General features: G+C 33.3%; 3 protein-coding genes across 3 annotated transcripts; all 3 read right to left on the bottom strand.

Moving 5' to 3' along the window:
- Positions 1 to 5669: 5669 nt before the first annotated feature.
- LOC120628603 lies at positions 5670 to 7583 on the bottom strand. Its single transcript, XM_039897063.1, has 2 exons — positions 7224 to 7583; positions 5670 to 7123 (listed from the first exon to the last, which is right to left on the bottom strand). The coding sequence occupies exons 1-2, from the start codon at positions 7552 to 7554 to the stop codon at positions 6168 to 6170; spliced, it is 1287 nt and encodes a 428-aa protein (XP_039752997.1). The 5' UTR covers positions 7555 to 7583; the 3' UTR covers positions 5670 to 6167.
- Positions 7584 to 7887: 304 nt separating this feature from the next.
- LOC120628604 lies at positions 7888 to 9791 on the bottom strand. Its single transcript, XM_039897064.1, has 2 exons — positions 9278 to 9791; positions 7888 to 8871 (listed from the first exon to the last, which is right to left on the bottom strand). The coding sequence occupies exons 1-2, from the start codon at positions 9558 to 9560 to the stop codon at positions 7937 to 7939; spliced, it is 1218 nt and encodes a 405-aa protein (XP_039752998.1). The 5' UTR covers positions 9561 to 9791; the 3' UTR covers positions 7888 to 7936.
- Positions 9792 to 9857: 66 nt separating this feature from the next.
- LOC120628602 (WD repeat-containing protein 75) lies at positions 9858 to 21190 on the bottom strand. Its single transcript, XM_039897062.1, has 11 exons — positions 20939 to 21190; positions 20236 to 20443; positions 19510 to 19790; positions 18882 to 19072; positions 18451 to 18615; positions 17413 to 17600; positions 15860 to 16621; positions 13616 to 13757; positions 12745 to 12887; positions 11537 to 11725; positions 9858 to 10178 (listed from the first exon to the last, which is right to left on the bottom strand). The coding sequence occupies exons 1-11, from the start codon at positions 21046 to 21048 to the stop codon at positions 9885 to 9887; spliced, it is 2673 nt and encodes an 890-aa protein (XP_039752996.1). The 5' UTR covers positions 21049 to 21190; the 3' UTR covers positions 9858 to 9884.
- Between the last annotated feature and the right edge of the window lie 723 nt (positions 21191 to 21913).

Genomic DNA, 21913 nt, shown 5'->3' with positions numbered 1-21913 from the left:
AGAGTAAGCACTCTAGGGAGCTATATCTAAAATAGTGAAGAATTAAAGAATATTTATTTCTAAACATAATATCTTTAATATTAAATAGATATACATTTTTTATTCATATCTTTTACCAATTAAGCTTTAGATGCGTTGGATTTACAATTTTATAATAATCTTATCCCAATATCTTTTCACCAACTTCATGTAACTTCAACTTAAATTCTTTAAGATTTTAATGGTATCTTGCTCGGATAACATGAAGTTATGTTTCACTGCTCTTGTCGCTAATTTTATTTCAGTTTTGTAAACCGTTGTTTTAACTGCTATAGTTTGATGGAAAAAATAATTATAAATCTTGATTTCATTAAGATAATGAAATTAACATAATTAATGTTAAGCTCGGAAAATAACTATTATTCGGAAAGGTTTTGATATCAGACTGCTCGTATTTTTATTAATAAGATATGTTTTAGATTTACTTTAGCACATATCTAAGGATTTTCAAATACAATTTTTATCGTAGTTGCAGTCATAGCTACCATAGGTACCTACTATCAAAACAGCTTGAGTGATTCCAAAAACAAGGCTTTCCGGTAGATGCGAAATCACATTTATTTTTATAATTGATGTAATATCTATATTCTCTAATTCCGATACGTCCTTGCTCGACTTAAATTGCTTATATAATTTTTCCTAAGATTAAACGAATATTTTTTGAATATTGTTTGCAATTCTCGCCCAATACTTTTGTTTTACAAATAATATTTGTATTAGACTACTTTGGAAACTTAATTAACATAACAACGTCATACGCATTGACTATTTTGAGAACTTTATAAACAAACGTCAAACGCTATCCCTGCCTGGTGACAGAGTTTAATTAAATAATAATCATACACTCTAGGCACAGGAGCAGCATCTTTATTAGGACATAACATCGCGCCAATTGTACTAGAGAACTAGGGCCTTACTACCATCGTTTACAGCAGTATTAAAATATTCTTGCGGTTTTGTTATATTATGTTGCGCCATGGCATCGCGTCGTCGTCGGTTGCCGCGAGGTAATAGAGCGCTCAGCGCACGAGCCTTGTACAGGGTTAGTACACGGGTGACCAACAGATGGCGTCACTTGTACTTTAATTCGCGCTAACGACTTGCCGCCCGAATACTATATAGCGACTCACAACATAACCTTTGTTGCCTTTGCTAAAAACCTAGCGAAGTGTTGCTCTGTTTATATTTTTGAATTGTAAAGCTGTTTTAAAGCAGCTTACAATTATCAGCTAGAATATCATCATACATCATACATAATACATATTACATAGTACAAATAACAAACTAAAACGTTATCTCACACATCTTGTCTTGCTTGATTGAACAAACGAATTTTTAAAACCCTAAAAGTATTACATGGGTGCGAAGATTGTGTAGATACAAAGTTTGCCGAGAACTTGCAAACTGCAATATATGTCGGTAGTAGGTACCTATGGCGGGCGCACACAACACGCTACTTATCAGGCAAATAAGCCGGCTTATTGGTATGATAAGAAGGAACATAATTGTGTAAACATATAATTATAGTATTTTGACTAGTTTTCGAGAGCACGTGTTTTGTAATTTTAAGTTTATTAGGTAATAGTTTGTCTACGTTGGTACCTACTTCATAAATATTTTGTTTCGCTTTTTTGGCAGTTTTGATGTGATTGCGGCCTTGTTTCGTTATCAATTCAGTTAATCTTAGAGAAGTTTTTTGTAGCTTTAAAATATTTTTTTGGGCTAGTTAAATAAAAATGTTATTGTTGCGTGTTTCTGCATTTATTGGTATTTAGGAATTTTAAATACGAAGTCATTTTGCTAGATATGGCGCGACGCGGTACGTACTAGACACTACCTAGTCCAATAACTTTCAATTATTTGAAACCTGGTTACCGATCCTGGTTATCCTGGTATTTTTACATACTCGTACTTGGAAGCCCTGGTATTGAATCTTGCAATTGAATTGAAGTATCTATTAATAATTTTATTATTTTATTTCTACTTCCTATATAGTTCCTGCAAGTACTGTTGTTCGCAAATGCTTACCTACGTATTACGTATCGATTATTTGAGAATTCGTGTACCCGATTCTAGCTTTTAAGTCCAAGTCAGGAATTTATTTCTAACTGTTCTTAGAACGACAAGAGCTTTGAGTGTTGCGCCTACTTCCAAGCCTATGGACTCAGAATTTGGCACGTGTTCTGCTATGAACTCTATACAAGGCAAGTGAGCAAATAGATATCTTGATATTATTCGGCAACTTTATAATTATATCAAATGCACTTAAATCAATACTAATAGCAATAAAATAAAATGAATGTGTATTTAGAAATAATTGCCCTTTATTTGGTTCAAATGATTATTTGAACAACAGCGCAACAAACATTGTTATATGTTTGTTTTTCCTTCTGGTTCGCAGAATTTTATACGAAGCATTAGAATGGCTTTAGGTTATTATTTTAACGGGACTTCCACAGCCAGAGATTATATAGAGACAGGGACAAGTATTTCAAAGTTAGTACATTAAATTTATAAGATTCCTTTTGAAGTAATCTTCGTCCTGCCTAATATCATTCCGGACCCTTAAGAAGTTCTTCTTAGCAACAGACAAATTGCAATTATCAGTTATGATAATTTCTGGCCAATTCTTATTCTCAGTTAAACCAGAGTGTTGTTCTGGTAAAAGGTTCCTCAAAGAGTGTTCATCAATAATGCCCAGCTTGGTAAGTCAGAACTCCCTGTTTTTCAAAGAAATAAATTACAAATCGATGCAATTCCACACTGAAGAATTTTTATTTTGCCTTCTTAACTACCTTTTATAACCTTTAATTACTTACCCAAGCGGCTGTCTGGAAGATATTATTTCAGCAATGAGACCGCCAGCACCGATAACCATGCCATTTTTGTGAAAATATATTACTTTATTTTTGTTATTTAAATACTTAATTAAAAAAAAAAAAAAAAAAAAAAATAATAAAATAAAAGAACCCTCAAAAATATGTAGAAAACGAAATAAACAAAAAAGAATACAGTGATCATTCCCATCAATGCCCGGCCGATACAGACAAGTAGTGATCCTTCACTTGTTTCTTAAAAATGCCGATCGTTTGCGCCTCACGAATCTCTAACGGCAGGGCGTTCCAAAGTGTAACGGCCTGAACCGTAAAGGATTTGTGGAAAAAAGAGGACTTATGACCAGGCACCTTCAGGATAAACCTCCTCGTAGAGCGAGCATCCTCAGGAGGCCCTGTGAATACAAATTTCTCTTTGAGATAAACAGGAGTAGAAGGATGGAACAAGATACAGTACAGAATAGAAAGAATATGCAAATTCCGGCGAAGTCGGATTGGTAACCACTTGAGACGAGACCGAAATTGGGAAATATGGTCATATTTGCGCAATCCAAATATGAACCGGATGCTAGTATTTTGAAGTCTCTCAAGCTTATTTAACTGGTCTTCAGTTAAGTCAACAAAGCTTGCGTCAGCGTAATCAATAATGGGAAGGAGGAGAGTTTGTGCGAGCATAATTTTGGTAGGAATCGGAAGAAAAGAACGAAGGCGACGCAAAGAACCCAAAGCTGCAAAGGTTTTTCTACTGACCTCTTTCAGATGATGTGTCCAACTTAAGGTTTGATCTAGATAAATACCTAGATTTTTAACATTAACACAATAAGGAATTGTTACACCATCGAATTCAATAGGCGGAAGGGAAACCCAGTCAATCTTTGAGATTTGGTTTCGGCTGCCTATAATAATTGCCTGTGATTTCGTAGGGTTCACATTTAGGCCATGTGCTTTACTCCACTGTAGAATAAGACGTAAATCCCTATTTAAATCTGCAATAGCTATCGAAAGATTCTCAAAGGTTGACTGGGTGTAAATCTGGACATCGTCAGCATACATATGGTAGAGAGAAGATATGTTATGAGTTATCGAATTGATGAAAATAGAAAAAAGTAATGGTGACAACACGCCGCCTTGAGGCACGCCAGCAGTAATATTACACCATGAGGAGTTAGTGTCCTCAACGCGAATACGCTGCCGACGACCATGAAGGTAATTATGAAACCAGTCAATTACTGATGGAGATATGTTAAGAGAACGTAACTGACCCAACAAAATGTCAAAGTCAACCGTGTTAAAAGCATTGCTGAAGTCCAGCAATGCTAAAACAGTGAGTTGTTTATTGTCCATGCCCCAACGTATATCATCAGTTACTTTAATAAGAGCAGTAGCCGTACTATGCCCAGGACGAAAACCGGATTGAAATGGATTAAAAAGAGAATGCCGGTTAAGAAATAGGTTCAGTTGATGGTAAATAAGTTTTTCAAGGACTTTTGATAAAAAGGGTAAAATTGAGATTGGACGGAAATCAGGAAAATCGGCCGGAATAGCACGTTTAGGAAGAGGAATGACATGTGCGCTCTTCCAAGCGTCGGGAAATTTACTAGTAGAGGTACATTCATTTAAGATGTGAGTGATGACAGGAGTGATAACATCCAAGAGAGGAATAAGCATATTACGGCTAATATCGTCACAACCGACAGCATTGGACGCAATGGACAAAATGTTCTCACAAACAGTAAACTGACTAAACTCAAACGGAGGATAATTAGGAGTTGGAATTGCAGAGAGAGCATGAAGAGTATGCAATTTATCTGAACTACCAAAAGAGTTAGAAGGGGTAGAGAAATATTGATTCAAAAGCTCAATATCAACACTAGGAGGAGTAGAATTTACGGATGATTTACCAACTCCAACAGTTTCAAGAAACTTCCAAACTCGATTTAATTAATAAATTAAAAGGTTTGTAGTATTTTTTATTTCAGATAAATTTGTATTTAGAAATTATAATTTTAATTAGTGTAATTATTTGTGACAGTACGGATTGGATTATAAAATTAAATAAAAACAAAATAAACTGCAAGTCCCCATATCTCTGTTTTATTTCGATACTTATTGCTGCTTGATCTCCTGCTCTGTGAAGAAGAAAAACAAATAGGCCAATAATAAAGCTGTGGCCTGGGTTCGATTCCCACAACTGGAAAAATGGTTGTGTGTTGAACATAAATGTTTTTCAGTGTCCGGATGCTAATCTGTATATTATAATTATTTAAGTATATTATTCATAAAAAAATATCCATCAGTTATCCTAATACCTATAACACAAGCTACGCTTACATTGGCTGGATTGCGATGGGTGTATTGTAGAAATATATTTATTTCTTTCTTGAAATACCACGAAAACCGGTTATTTGTCCGGATTAAAAAGTAGCCTATGTGTGTATGCGTTATTCCAGACTACAATGTATGCTAAATTTCATCTAGATCCTCTCAGCCAATCCGACGGGACTAAGTTACAAACATCCATTCAAAGTTTATATAGAAATCAGTGGCGTGCACTTCAGACATGCACAAAAGCACTGCTTACCCTAAAATTGAAATATAGCTCGTCTAGGAGGAGGATTTTTGCCATTTTATGCAATTTTCCTGCCGTATGCATACCCCGGTGAGAAACCAAGTGCACGCCACTGATAGAAATACCTAGGTTATTTGAATTGCTGAATTATCTATTCAGCAATCTAGATAAAAAACATGTTACTTACGGTTTAACCATATTGTTCTTTGTACATATTAATAATGTGGTATACAAGTTAAGAATTTAATAAATAAATAAATATTTATATACAGGGGATGCCAGGGATGTCTCCTTCACGTTACGTATCTGTCAAAAACAATTCATTGACAAATTATGACCGGCGAGATTCATACAAGTCTTGACTCCTGGATGACGCGACTAGCGGAAAATGAAGTCTTTAAGAACTTTGAAGAATTTAAGAATGAACTGAACTTTTACATTTAGGTGCTGAAGGCTAGCTTGGTCAACAAGTTTGCACTGAACAGAAATTAAGACTTGGGAAGACTTAAAAATAAATTTATATAATTTTATTCTTTGGTTTTAGGCTTATGTATCGATTAACACTTAAACTCATCGCGTGCTAATGATTTGTGTGAAACTAATCCAGTAATCCCTCGTAATGCAAAGACAATCTTAGACAATAATGAAATTAGTTTCTTTTAAATATATTTTATTAATCATTATTTGAAAAAAAAATGCTGGTTAATAGAAAATATTAGATTTTGTTACTCGTCTATTTTATCGAGACAATAAATATCAACAATCTCTTCAAACACCTGCATTACTTTATATTTATAATCATCATTAGTTTCCATCATTTTCTTGATAAAAGATCCTTTATCTTTGGTGAGTATCTCTCCAAAGCTAACAGTATCACTGAAAAGTTTTATCATAAGTTCATCGTTTACCCAAAACTGTGGTACAAGACATGCAGTTGCTACTAGTCCCCACAATTCATACTTTTCACAGGAGCGTAAAAACTGTTCAAAAGACATAATATCTCCAATTTTTACAAAGTTACGACAAAGGATATCTTGTAACTCTTGATAATAATAATTCAAAAATTTTGTCATATTGCTTTTGCGAAATTTAGGATCTAAGTTACAGTATAGAAGAAACATGACATCGCCTGCAGGCGGTTGAGATGTCACAGCTTGAAAATCTACCAGCACGCAATTTTCAGGTACAAACTTTTCACTAACTTCTTTATAAGAAAACAGAATATTATTATTCCACAAATCACGGTGGCAAATTACATTACGATACTCAAATGAGAAGTGGCTAAGATCAAGAGCTTCATCCCAAACTTGTGTCCATCTATTTTCGATCTCTTTAAGAGTTTTTACGTCCTTATTATATTTAGAGTAGCATTTGATAGCTTCTAATGCACCATTCATGCACTGCATAAACCATGGATCGGATTTTACATAACCTCCTCTGTTGAGATCTTCCTCATGTTCGTCATTTATAATGTAGTTTTTTTTTAACTGTTTACGTCTCTTCTCCTCATAAACTAATGACCCAGCATGGAATCGAGCTAACGCTTGTAAAGCCAGTAGGATATGTTGTTCGTCAAACGTTTCGTGTTTATTTCGTGTTCTATATTGAAGGAAATTTAAATCTTCGAAAACCATTGCGTCATTGAGTGCCATCACAAGGTTAGCACTCCAGGGAGCAACATCTAAACAAAATAAATATATTTTATATTATTATAGGAAATATAATATTATATTAGCAAACATATCATCTTTAAAATTACATAAAACAGGATAAAAACATACCCAGTAAATTAATCTTGTCTTTTATGAAAACGTAAAATGTTATTTCTTTGTCAAACAGTTTCATATCTTTAACCATTTTTGCTTTCGATGCGTTTGATTTACACATTGATTTTATAAAAAAATTCATGGATTGAATTTGGTTGTTACTATTAATGATTAGAATCTCGAGTTTCCAATAATCTGACAGGAATCCCAACATCTTTTCACTAGCTCTACGTAGGCTGTAACTTTTAAATACGACGTCTTTATTAATTTGTTTGCATTTCTTAAAGATTTCAATGGCATCTTGCTCGGATATTACGAAGATTGTTTCACTGCTCTTGTCACTCATTTTATATGATTAATGAAAACTGTAGGTGTTCTTGCTATTTAGACTTTTAACTATTATAGCTTGATACTTTAAAACGATTGTGAATGTTGATTTCATTAAGATAATGAAATTAGCAAACTATTCCTTAATTACATAATATTCGTAGGAATGTTTAAATAGCAATTATGGTTATGAATAAGGTAAGACTATGGCAGAACAAATATGATTCTAACCACCATAAGTAACTAGTTATGAAAATAACTGTTATTTGGAAAAGATTTGTTATCTGACTGCTGTTATTTTCTTAACTAACGATAAGATATGTTTTAGATACATATTTCTGAACAGTATGTTGATGTTCTGACAATATTTACTTAAAATCTGTAGATAACAATACTATGTGTTACTGTTTATTGTTGATCAGAAATGTTTCCACTAAGTAGTCCAGGAGTTCAATTACTCGAATTCTGTATGTTTTACTTTCTTTTGCTATCTCTATAAATTCCTGGCTCCGGGAAACTTCGTTTATTTTAGCACATATCTCAGGATTTTCAAAAACTTCTTTTCTCTTATCTGCACTCATAGCGATTATAGGAACTATCAAAGCAGCTTGAGTCATTGCAAACACAAGGCTTTCCGTGTACGATTTAACAAAGTCACATTTATTTATAATTGATGTTTTATCTATATTTTCTAATTCCAATTCGTCACTTAGGACTTCATAGTAGTAATCAATCATTCTATTTGTATTTTCAAGTCTAAATTTTTTTGTAGTATTAAAATATATCATCGAAGATAAGTCGATCGTAGGTACGCAGTACAAAACTGTTTGATAGTCGACTATCAGCGCATGCGTATTGCCATTTTCTAGCTTTTTGAAAAAAATGTTATTGGACCAGACATCTCTATGAACAACAGCATTTCTGTACTTCGTGCTGGGTTTCATAAGATCATCAGCAATACTAAATAACTCAGGAATTCTATCTTCGATTAATTTAACAAAATCATTTTTCGACCGAAACTCTGAATAGACCTTGAGAAAGTCAATCGCAGCTCTCATTCCCGTCTCACGCCATGCGACACCCTTTGCCGGCTCAGATAGATACTCGGCGTAGTCGTCCCATAAACTATACGGTCTACACAATAACATGCTTTGTTCTTCTTCGTGAATGTAAGATTGTGCGTGAAATCTGGCCAAAGAAGCCACTGTTGCCATAATCTCGTCGTAAGATAACGTACTGGTGTTACTCGGCATCGTATAATCCAATTGTGTAACGTCTTCAAAAACAAACAAATCTTTTCTAATATATAATAGTTTAGGGCGCCATATCCTCAAACCTTGAATCAACAATGGAAGGCAAAATAATTTTATTATTGAATATAAAAAAAATACTAATAATAATCGAGCAATTACCACCTACTTAGCATAACAGTAAACTAATTCTACGTTTTTATACATAAACATTTTTTTTTATATTTTAGCACATAAATGTGCTGTTAAATTAAAATTTTATGAAATAATTTTAAATTTCACACTCAGATCAATTTCAATTTAATAATTAAACTGCCCATTTATCTGTAAAAATATTTTAATAAACCTTATCCTATAAAATTTGGATTTCACCGATTACTCTAAGTCGGCGATAAGTAAGTAGCTTGGAATGGTAATAAAACCATCACGAAAGTCAAAAAATGTTTCACTGTTTACAACTTAGTTATTACTACTATGTATGTATGTACTCACCATCATTATCTCGAAATTTTTTGAATAATGTACTTAACATTATATACTCCTTGTCAAAAAAGGAGGTCTCTCTTAAGTAATTTGCCTTCCATTGGTCGAATCTCGGCACACATTTCACAAAAAAAAAATTTCTTCCTATATCAGTGTCGACAATTAAACTTAAATGTTCTCCCAAATAGCCTACGAGAGTATTCGAATATTCAGTAATATGCCAATTCAAACTTTTTGATTTTGTACATTGTTCTAAAATAAAGTTTATATCATCTTCACTGAAAAGTTCCATTGTATTTTACACTGTTCGGAATTAAAACGACATGTGTAATTAGTTCTCCTTAAGCTTACTTAATGATTATTATATATTACTCTGCCTCTTAAACAAATAAGTCTTGTAATATAAACTTATCTTTGACAAGTTAGTATAGTATAGTTAGAGGCTTTTCATCATATATCTTTATCAGAACCTTATTGCATTGCGACAAAAGCTGTATTTAAATAAAATAATCAACTATTATATTTACAGTACTGTAAAATGATAAAGTTACGTATACTAGGTTCTTAGACAAAGCAGAAAAACATTGCGATATTTGAAAATTATTTATTCCTAATATCAAACACTAAACAAGGATGATGTCATATGTAAGTCTAATAGCGGTTCTCTTAGCATTCTGCTTAACCGTTTTTCCTTGACTTGTTCGTAACTCGGGGCCCAAAGCTGGGCGGGTTTAGGTGTATGAGTGGACTTAACCTGTAACTCATCATCGTCACTAGAATTTTGGTCGATTTCCATGATGGTTTCTTCTTCATCAGATTGTTCTATTTCTTTGTATCCCGATATGTGTTGGAGGAACAATGGACACAGCAAACTCACTGGAGGCACCATATGAGGGGCGGCTGATAGAAACTGAAACAAAAATCGCAAATTAATTCACTTAAATTAATATAATTTTTCTCAAATTTAAACCATACATTTTTTAAATGCAAAACCATTTGCATTTTACGCCAAGTATTTTTCGTTTTACAAATTATATTTGTATTATTCATGACAAAACAAATATTGATTATATATATTATTCGTGAAACGTTTTTAAATACGTAAAACGATATTCCTGCCTGGTGACGATAAAAGTAGACATAATAGTATGCTCTCCGCACACAAGAAGCACCTTTATTGGGACTTTATATCGTGCCCATCGTACTAAAAAACTACCATCACTCAAAGCAATATAATTATATATGGTTTAAGTTTTGTTACACGCTGGTTGCCATGTTTGTGATCAAAGCGAGGTAACGGAGCGGCTGAACCTTAACCAGTGTTGGTGCACGGGTAACAACAGATGGCGCCACTTGTTCATTCACTCGCGCTATCGACTTGCCGTCCCAATATTATATAGCGACTCACAACCTACGATTTGCTATCTTTGCTATAAACCTAGCGAAGTGTTGCTACTGTTTATGTTTTTGAAATTGTAAAGCTGATTCACAAACAGTTTACAATAATTAATATTCAGGTACTATATAAGTTTAGGGAACTAGGATTTTCATATTAAATAAATGCGTTTTTATCATGTTAGGGGACAATATTTTTATATAATAATTGTCGTCTATGAAGTTCGAATGGCGATAATTTTTGATACCGTGCGTATTACTATTAAGTATTTTTTAAACGACTTATAAAATCTAGTTTATTTATAATATTTTTTTTTTATTCTACTACAGCCAGTAAGAAGTAAACTATCCATGATGGTAGCGGGCAGTTATCAGTTAGGGTTATGGAAGCTATATTAAACCCATATAGTACCGGAATGCTAAGTCGCTTAGAGGCCATTCTTGTTGGTAGGATGGTTACTAGTTACCGACCAAACCCACCAGACCAGACAGAGTCAATTCTGATATTATAAATTCCATTCCTCACCAGCAGGGCTAGCACTGGCAGGAGACAAAAATTATATTCCTGTCAAGGGATATAAAGAACGTGTTCACCTGCTAAAGAACGGGAATATGGAATAGGAGAAGTGTACACCTGTTTATTATTATACATATATTATTTGGATATTAATTACACTTGTGCGCCAGTGCTCTGAGAGTTAATAAAGCTGTGGGAGAAGATAAATTTTCATCCTTTCCCCGAGAATATAATTGTCCTCTGCCTATGCTAGCCGTGCTGGGATCGAAACCAGGATCTCCCACTTATACCGCACTGGCTAAGGAGTTCGTCAAAAATCATCTTAATAATAACAAAGTTTGTGTTTTTTACTATACCTGAGAGATAGCTGTGTTTCCAAGCGCAGCCTTATTCAATTCTTGTGTTGCATTATTAGTAGAGGATGTCACGTCATACAGGCTTTGTTCGGCCATTAGCGCGCTAAACTTTGAAGCCGGGAGGTTCCTCTGTGATATCACTTCCAGGCGACCTGCTTCTGACTGCTCTGGTTCTAAACTGTAGATCTCCTGTAAATGATTTTATAATACGGGTTATGGGTTTGTAGTTATATTGGTGGTAACGGTTCTTTAATCAATAACATACTAAATGTATTTAATTTAAACGATTCCGTATCACTCGCTCTAACGGGGCTGGAAAACGTCGTGAGGAACCTTGCAAAATCTAAGAGAAAATGTCTCCGATTTCAGTTAACTTATTCATAGTTATTTGTTTCAAAAAATTTAATTTTACTGATAATTTGCGGTACAGTCATCATCATCATCATCATTATTATAACCCACACACAACGCACGGGTCTCTTCTCAGATTAAAAAGGATGTAGGCCGACGTCCACCACGCTGACCTAGTGCGGATTGGTATATTTAGAAAGAATAAATCCAGTTGTGGGAATCGAACCCACGGCCTTGGACTCAGAAAGCAGGGTCGCTGCAAACTGCGCCAATCGGCCGTCCAATATAACTACATATTCCCATTTCAATTTCTCAAGCTACCAAAAAACACATAATTATTTTGGTTTCTAGGCAATCCTACTAATAGGTATTGTAAACGTGAGGATTTATGGATGTTGATCTGTTTCACGCAAAAACTGGAAGAATGGATTTTGATGAAACTGTAGAGTAATATAGGTTAGGTTAGGTTAGGTTAGCATTAGAATAGCATCCTATAAAACAATAACGTTCTAATATCATAAATGCGAACGGTGTATTATGGATGGATGTATTGCTCTTTCACGCAAAAACTATTGTACCAATTTGATTCAAATTTGGAATGAATATAGTTTTTACTCATGTTAACACATAGTCTACTTTTTGTCCAAGAAATATGTATGGTTCATGCGGAAATAAGAAAAATCAAAAAAACACTGGAAACCGTCGATAAAAAGATAGTTTATAGGATTAGCACATTGCGCTATAGATGGGGTTAATTGTTGATACAAACGGATTAATCCATACCCTTACATTCAAAGAACTCTGTGATGCTTTCCTGTGAGATAAAGAAGTTTTTCTTGTTTAAACAAACTACTTACGGAATCATTTCTCATTAAATACAGTCTCACGTCGTCGCCAGTAGATGTGCCAAATGCACAATACTTAAAGATTCCAGACGCAGGATTCGACAAGCCCTTTTGTATTATTAGAGGCGTGGAATTGTGAGGGCTGAAGACGTACACTGAAACACATTTAAAGAACATATCAATTCAGTAATTTGATTACTTATTATCATCCTTAGCGTAGGTGTGGGTGTGGTTCTTACAATGGAAACAAACTTTTTATTACTTTTTAGTGTAAAATATGTCTTAAAACTGGAAGAAAAACAAATATGATGAGATAAATAAACGAATAAAATGAAACGACATATTCTCTATGAATGTCTGATGGTTTTACAATTTTTTAATATTTTCAAATCAATCTTTACAGCAAAAATTTCCTAAAAGGATGTTTACATAATAAAACATGTTAGAAAAATGGAGTGTAGATCCACTACGATTATAATGCGGTTTTTTAAAGTTATAATTGACGGAACAAGCAGATCTTAAGTCAAAAACCAACGACTCTATAGCAGCAGGCAGTTTAAAGTCTTAATTTTTCTCAAAAAATTCGTATGGTAGAGAAAACATAAAAATTAAATAGTAAAATAATATTAAATATAGTTTAAATAAATCATAAACTATATTATCTAGTACCATAACTAAATGTAGCCAAAAAGAAAAATGTTCGGTCATGTGGGTAGTTGCACAAACAACTAAAGCTACTAAGTACAATAAATTAAAGTCTAGTATTCTCATCAGCTTATTAACGTCTCAATGCTGGACTCCTCCATCACAGGGTGAGGAGGTATTTGGATCATAAACCCATCAAGCTGCTCCATTGCAGGATGGTGGGTGTTATATTACGTACCATCATTATTTGTAGTGACCATCGCCATCTTGTTGCTATAGGGATCAGCTACCAGACAGGTAGTTTCTATCTGAACCATCCATTTTATAGTCAGAGACAAAAGACTCCATACAGCCACACAACTATTGGTCGTACAAACTATCTGGAAACATAAAATAACTCATAAGTTTGAGTATAATAATTCATAAGTCTTGAAATTTTATCACTTATCAGTTTTTTACCTACACTTGAAGGAATTAATTTATAAAATTGATAATTCCATCCTAAATCGGTAAAAACACTAATAAAAGATATAAAAAAAGCAATTTGCCATCTGTTTTATCAAATGTGTTTTATAATGTGGACCTTTTGAAACGTCGATCGAAACTGCAATGTTTCCTACTAGATGGTAAAAGGCATTTATTATATAAAGGCATAATTTCGGCTTAGGCGGTAGAAGAGCCGTAGCTTAATTGGTTAAAGCGTTCAGGCCGCGAATTCCCTTAAGTAATTCCAGGCGTTTTTTATACATGTAAAATTTGGTGTTCTAAAAAAATTTACTGTTTACAGTATGTATTTACAGATTTGCAGTTTTTGCGCATTCCGAGGGCTAAAATGTGCGAAACGAATATTTTTTTATATCTAGCCATTATTTCGTTTTATCTCGTTTAGTTCGAATTCACAAAAATAGAATTATTGTCTTGTCCACTTTTTCTTATTTGTATCGGAACAATTTTTTCAGTACTTTTTAGTGTAAAGAATGATTTGTGGTTAAAGACGTTTATTTTCTCAAAAGAAATTACAATTTCACAATGAGAATATTTACAACTTATTTTTATGTAGGTAATATTAAAACTACAAACAACGGCACATACAAAACAATCAGAAAATATATAAAAACTTGGAGGTAAATTTATAAGTACTTCATCAATCTGTCATACAGAGCCAGGACACTCACATTTTGTCTATTACAAAGGTTTTAGAAATTTCTTAAAAATTTTAATGTTGTTAGGTAATTTATTATTTAATAATATTAAAAAATTAACAAATATATAAACTGACTATTTACTATCATATTTTTTATTTCACTACTAGTGAGTTTACAATCTTACCTGATGGCCTACCTACTACTATCTTACCGGATACCTAAATTTGGCCTGTGCCGCCTCCGGACAGGATACGTAAATGCATCTTCCAGCAGCAAAATACACACATTTATACTCTATATATATATATTTATTTATTAGTTTATTTGGACCTATTGTAAGGGTAACCGCTGCACCGACCTTGGTGAAATTTGTCACAGAGGCCGGCATCCTGATGACGGGCATTCGATTTTTTATCTTTGAGTATAAAAGAAGAAATGGCTATGCCTTAGGTTAGCAAACGAAGATTTTCGTGGTTAATCAACATTTCCTTAAAATCCACGATCCATGTAACTGGATCGAAATATCGACAAATCTCAATAGACATAAGGCAGTCTAAGACACTGTATTTTTAAGAAAGCTGTCAAAAACCACTATAGTTTGCATTGAAGACGACTTGTAATAGTATTTACTGTTGTTAATGTATTTATGATATCTTAATATATATAAATCTCCTGTCACGATGTTTGTCCGCGATGGACTCCTAAACTACTTAACCGATTTAAAATTAAATTGGCTCACCGTGAGCGGTCTGGTCCAACTTAAGAGATAGGATAGCTTAGATCTTTAATTATAGTCACAATTTTATTTTATTGCAAATTATTTGTCTATAATTAATTGGCAGTCACATGTTATATATATATATACTACTATACTAATTTAAAGCTTAGCGATACTGAATACTTTAAAAACAAAATCAAACGCAGACGAAGTCGCGGGCAACAGCTAGTGTTATAGTATATATTAGTTTATTATTATTTTTTATTTTTTAATATTTAATTTATTATGTATTATTTTATTTGTGTAATCTAGTTTAAGTATTAGTATGTAGTTATTAGTATGTATTTTTTTTTAATATGCACAACCTGCAGTATGTTATCCTTTTGTTTTCCTTATCCTAAGGTTGCCTGGAAGAGATCGCTACAAAGCGATAAGGCCGCCTTTTGTATACTTCTTCTGTCTGTGTTTTATTTTATTCTTTTTTTGTATTTTTATTTGTGTGCAAATAAAGAGTATAAATAAATAAATAAATAAATAAATCTCATAATATTATCATGGTATGTACCCGTTTAACTATTTTTAAGGAATAGTAAACAATGGTATAAAAATCTTTACTTACATAATGTGCAGCATCATTATTCCCAAACTGGACATGAACACCTTTGGGCTGCAATGCGGGATGCGATAGAGTCGTCCGTAAATTGCACAGGTGGCTGTCCCATAGAGTTAGTTTACATCCAAACCACGCGGCGATCAACGAACCATCCTGTGATATCGCAACACCTCCCATAGAAAATTCATCGCTTCCTTTACCTATACTTCTTTCAACAACTCCATTGTCTGCAAACGCCGGCCCGACGTTCTTGTGAATGTTGAAAATTTCCTTTATAACATCGTCCTTGCCAACATTCTTCATGTACGGATAGTCTTTAACTTCGTTAGGGTGGAGGTTCTCACCTGTTTTGAATTTGTTTAGCACCGGATTGCCTAGAAAATGGGCTATCCCGGATGAGTAATAACAGGCGGTGAGGCAATACCAGACAACTTTCTTTCGATGCTGTTCGCGTTTCCATATCCTGAATTTTTGGTCTGTGCCAGATGACACGCAAAATTCACCTTTATTGTTCAGTGCTAAAGACACAACTCTGCATCCTCCATGTGATAGGTTGACGCATGTGTTTAGGTTGAAAGGCGATGTATTATTAGCTTGTGCAATAAAAAACTTAAGCTGCTCCTCAGGATAGTTAATGCCGTCGTTTCGGTACTCTGACGTTACAAGCCATGTTCCATCTGCACTGATTGCAGCACATGTGACTTCTACCTCTAGCGGTATAAGGTTCTGTCTTTCCGACGAGAGACTGTTCATTCCTGTTATGTCAATCTGGAAATAGATAGAAAGCTAATCTGTAAATTCTGTTATATAAAAAGGAAAGTTTTTTTTTGATAATTACAGTGATTTTCAATCGACATTTTAAAGCATAAAACATTAATCCTTATAAAAAAAGTCTGTGAGGTGTTTATTATGAAGTCAATATAATGTTGATAAACCTTGCCCTTTACAGCATGTTATTTGATCGCATAGCTAAAGATATACCTATTGAAAAATTTGTATCATTTTTCCATTATATGCTAGCTTCCTGCTTTATGGCAGTTCTACAACCCATACTTCATACACCCAATCGGTTACTAAAATAACCTGTGGAATTGATGTCTGAGGATATAGTAATTGGAATCATTTTCAAGAACTAGTAACTATTTCAAGGAAATATTTCAAGGAAATATTTCAAGGAACTATTTCAAGAACTAAATTCAAACGACAAGTTTAAAAATTATCCAAAAAAAATTACTAATCTATAGACTATTCTATTATATTTGACCAATCTATATATATAAACCTTGGACGAGTGCTAAATCAATAATAGCACTCGTCCAAGGTTCGAATATTTTAACTGTAACCTTTTACATATAAAGAGTAAGAGATAAATAAATAAATACATTTTAGGCTGCACAGACTATAAAAGGTTGATAGATTTTTATAAATAAGACATAGGTTGAACATTATAGGATTTCAACATCAAAAAAATCCTTTTATTTTTCATGGTATTGTAATAGTTACTCGTACTTATACTTATTAAACACGCAAAACCATCATGACATCCGTCAAAAACTTACATTATAAAGAACTTTATCTGTAGTGGTGGAGTACAGCTGCAAATGTCCAGTCCTGCCTGGCATGAGCAATGCAGACAGGGGCCGATGGTAGATGAGCGATACGCCAAGAGCTCTGCAAACGGGCGACAGTCCTCCACATTCAAGAATTGTTGTGACCACTCGCATGGGTGCACTTGCTATAACTACAGCTGATAAAACAAAAACGATTTATCAGACATTTTATTTCCTATTATGTTATTCCATTTATTTCTATACAGAATTATGCATTCAAATTAAAATATGTTCAAAGCAAATAAACATTATGATAGAATTATTTACGGATGGACCTGTCCATATTTATTGGACAATCTTTAAGTTACTTTTTAGAGTAAATATGTTTTAAAAGAAGAAAAAATAATAAAATCATGAATACATAAAAGAAAGGCTTTTCATTTTTTTATTAATGCTCATCCATCATAACCCTCGCGACTTAATTTGCGTTTATACGAAATCCTTTAAAAAGGATATCCTTATAGGATAAAGATAGCCTTAACCCCTTCTCACTGTGGGAGGAGATGGACATGCCTTGTATTGGGCTGGTAATGGGTTGATATGACTACACATCACAAATTAGAAAAACTGGAGTATAGAAACTATTTTTTTTACATTCATAAGATGAATAAATAAATAAATATATTATAACAATACACGCATCGCCCTCTAGCCCAAGTAAGCGTTGCTTGTGTTATGGGTACTAAGATGACTGATGAATATTTGTATAAATAACATACATAAATACTTAGAATATAGATATAAACACCCAGACACTGAAAAACATTCATGCTCATCACACAGACATTTTCCAGTAGTGGGAATCGAACCCACGGCCTTTGGCTCAGAGTGCAGGGTCGCAGCAAACTGCGCCAATCGGCTGTCAAAATAGTTTAGCTATTAATTAATTAAACATTTCTCATCACACCCAAAATACTATTGTTATGTAATAAGTGTGAAAAGAAAACATGTAAATGTTAGTTTTACTCAATAGTATCTTATACTTACAGTTATTGGAGAGTGTTATTGCAATGTGCGAATTATTAGCTGTAATATATCGGATAATGCCTGGCAGCCTTGGAATGAAACTCTTTTCATTGGCCCTGTTCGCCAAGTTTCCCAAAGTCCATTTGACCAAAACCTTTTCCACTCCACCAGTAATTAGATAATTACCTGAAAAGAAAGATCATTCAGATATCATTATTGTATCAGACACAATATTTATATAGTTTATATTATAATAGGAGGAACAAATATTTTATTATTTAAAAAAAATCTTTGGTTGTACAAGTAGTACTAATTTATTTGTTCCATTAGAACTTACTGATATAAATTATTAGTTTATTAGATGTCTATTGCCTGCTACTTCATCTGCATTTCTAATACTTAATATAAATGGATAATTATAGAAATGGCAAATTCAATAAGTATTTATTTACCCTGAGTCGAGAAACATGAAGCTAGTGTTGGTAAGGCATGCCAATGTAATACTTCTCTGCCAATATTCCTGTTGTCATACAAATTTCCACGGATGATTATCACTCTACCTAGTGTATCAGTTATTGCAACCATATTTTCATTGTGGTGAGCCGCTACTGATAAAACTCTGAATCCATTGAGATTGTTTATTCTAAAACAAAAAAAACAATTTCAAAAAATAATATAATATTATGCTTAGCAAGAACAATTAAAATATAAATTAATGAAATAGTCTCATCATCATAATGTCTCAGTAAAATCAAATTGTCTGAGTCTGTTATACATTGTAATTAGTTTGATTTCTGCATGATTTTCAGTAAATGAGATCAATGTGCTATTTTGCTGCGATTTTTTCAAACCATTCTCATTTTTAATGGAGACTCGTGTGAGAGATGAGATGATAACGATAAAGATAATTTAAACCCATTGAATGTAATAGCTAGCTTGGTTAGTATTATTAATGTACAACTGTGAGTTAAGAAGATTTTTAAGAAATCTATTCCTAAATTTGGATTTGCTATAGAGTCCATAATGTACATGTATCTATTTATTGATTGAATTAGTGAATTTGTATGAACAATAACTTACTGTGTTTTCAAATGGGGTTGATATAAATTCTGGACATAAAGTGTCCTAGTTCCATTAGTGATGGCTGCAAATCTGTCACCTTGGCACCATCCAATAGCAACACACATAATCTCAAAGTAATTTATATTGGTGTTAGTGTAATCATACAATAAGCTACCATTTTTGATAGAGTATGTTGCAAGATGAACTTTATGTGTTCCATCAAAACTAATGATGAAACATTCATTACTGTCTACTAAGTTAAATGTGCACACCCTCATTGGACTTGGTATTTGGAGTTGCTGGAAAAAGAATATGTATTATACTAGGAATAATTACAAAATATTATTCTTTCAATGCTTTTTTTCACTTTCTTAATTAAAATATCATTTTCTTTTGAAGACTATCTAAATGTATATTAAGATAGTTTTCTTAAGATAGTTTAATCTTATTCTGTACACTATTTGAGGAATAATTCAGTTCCTTAAACAACATCTATCAGAGAGCTTGATAAGGTAAAATAGTACATAACATAGTAAATAATCATTTTAGATATTATTGATGGATGGCATCAGTGTTGTCCACAGGTTCTTACCCAAAGGTGGGTTTTAGGCAGGCAATAAATACAAAATCTATCTCGCATGGGTTTTAAAAGGATTAAGAGTTAAGCATATCTTTTAGGCGTAAATAAAATGCAGCCCACGTGGCTATTTATAGAAACAAGGCAATTTAACGAAAATAACTCACTACTTCACGAAGTACAGCTCCTTGTTCCCAAGTCCATGTTGTAATCAGACCTGTATCTGAACAACCATACAAGTTATAATCTTCATCATCAGGAAACTGAACAGCTACCAGCCCATTTATTGGTCCTTCAGTCTCAAGTGTACGGATACAATCCCCCGTTTGAATGTTATATACTCGTGCCAAATTTTCAACTATTAAAATTATATATCTGAAAAAAAAAATGTAATACAATTAAAAGCATTAAACGCATTATAATCATCCCCAGCCCTCATGCATCCCTGTAGCCAGTAGATACAGTAGATAAACAGTTTCTAGAAATGGTGTTGTACGCATAATCCAAATAAACAGTTCTAGAAACACTTAGAAATTAGTGTGTATGTAGTAACACTTAGACAATTGGCACAGAAATAAATTATTCGTTGAAATAGCACATAGGCTCCTTTTTATCCCGGGTAAAATGACGGTTCTCGCCGGATTTATACAAAACCATAATTAATGCGGACGAAGTCGCGAACAACAGGTAGTAAGGTTATAATTTACCAAACAACAACAAATGAGTTAAATACGGTAAATTTGAGTTAGATGCAATTTTATATACTTAATACGGGACTTCACAACTTGACCCAGGTGCAGTGTGTATAAATATGAATCTAAAAAACAATAGTATTATAATTCTAACGTGAACAACATAACATCAACATACTCTCCATCGGGCGAGAATACAGGTCGTCGTTCTATAATACTCCGGCCAGCTTTTCTATTAAACACATATTTGGTGGCTGTTGCTTCACTATTTAATAATTTTACAACCATTTTTACTTATTTAATACAATCCAAAGTCACGAAACCGAAACCACATGTTTTAACCACAATTCACAATGTTTGCATATCAATGTCAAAAATTAATTACCAACTATGACGTTGACGTATGACGATGAAAATTTTGAAATCAACAGGATTATGGAGGGTAGAGGTAAGGAGAGTCATCTTATATGGGAGAAAAGTTGAAAAAGTGTCCAGTGTATGCGCTAAATAACTGTTCAAAAATCCTCCACAATGGCGCTGGTGGATGCACAGGGTATGGTATGAATGTAGCAATCGTAGATGAATTGAAGTATGCCGAGTTAAAAAATTTAATGTCATTATCGACTAAAGTAGTTAATTATTAAGAATTTCAACAACTTACGTTGTACAAAATATTGTGGTAAATATAACCTTACTTCCTTGTATCTCCATACTTCCTTGTATATTTTTCAAGCCTACTCTAACAATATTTATATTTGGCGCTTCTTTTAAGAGTTACCCTGATGCAAATGTGGCGCCATCCTAATTTAATACATTTTGACGACACTTTTTCATATACACAGATGACTCTCCTTACCTCTACCCTCCATAAACAGGATTTAAATCTGCAACTCTCGAGCTGCGATTTTTTTTTTTCATTCAGAGAACGCCTGCCATTCTAAGGATTTAGTATATTTTTTTGTATATTTATTGATGTAAAACATCTAATGGCGAGGGTAAACCTGTTGTTGGTGTGGCGATAAAGGCCGTTTCGACACATCGCCAAGACATATGATGGAGTATTTCTACAATACATAGTTAGGTTGTAGCGATTTCAAGTAAATTTTTAAATTGTGTTTTTGTTTGTATTAAAAATGCATATTTATGTAATAAA

Source organism: Pararge aegeria, chromosome 13, assembly GCF_905163445.1.
Source record: "Pararge aegeria chromosome 13, ilParAegt1.1, whole genome shotgun sequence".
Taxonomy (NCBI): Eukaryota; Metazoa; Arthropoda; class Insecta; order Lepidoptera; family Nymphalidae; genus Pararge; species Pararge aegeria.
The sequence above is the reverse complement of the archived record's forward strand: the minus strand, read 5'-3'. Positions and strand labels throughout refer to the sequence as shown.

Coding starts and splice junctions, on each gene's coding strand:
- LOC120628603 (XM_039897063.1), bottom strand. CDS start 7,554: ATGAGTGACAAGAGCAGTGAAACAATCTTCGTAATATCCGAGCAAGAT. Junction 7,124..7,223: donor AGACAAGATTAATTTACTGG/GTATGTTTTTAT, acceptor TATTTTGTTTAG/ATGTTGCTCCCTGGAGTGCT.
- LOC120628604 (XM_039897064.1), bottom strand. CDS start 9,560: ATGGAACTTTTCAGTGAAGATGATATAAACTTTATTTTAGAACAATGT. Junction 8,872..9,277: donor AAAATTTCGAGATAATGATG/GTGAGTACATAC, acceptor TGTTGATTCAAG/GTTTGAGGATATGGCGCCCT.
- LOC120628602 (XM_039897062.1), bottom strand. CDS start 21,048: ATGGTTGTAAAATTATTAAATAGTGAAGCAACAGCCACCAAATATGTG. Junction 20,444..20,938: donor GTATTCTCGCCCGATGGAGA/GTATGTTGATGT, acceptor TTTTTTTTTCAG/ATATATAATTTTAATAGTTG. Junction 12,888..13,615: donor GGTCACTACAAATAATGATG/GTACGTAATATA, acceptor AATGTGTTTCAG/TGTACGTCTTCAGCCCTCAC.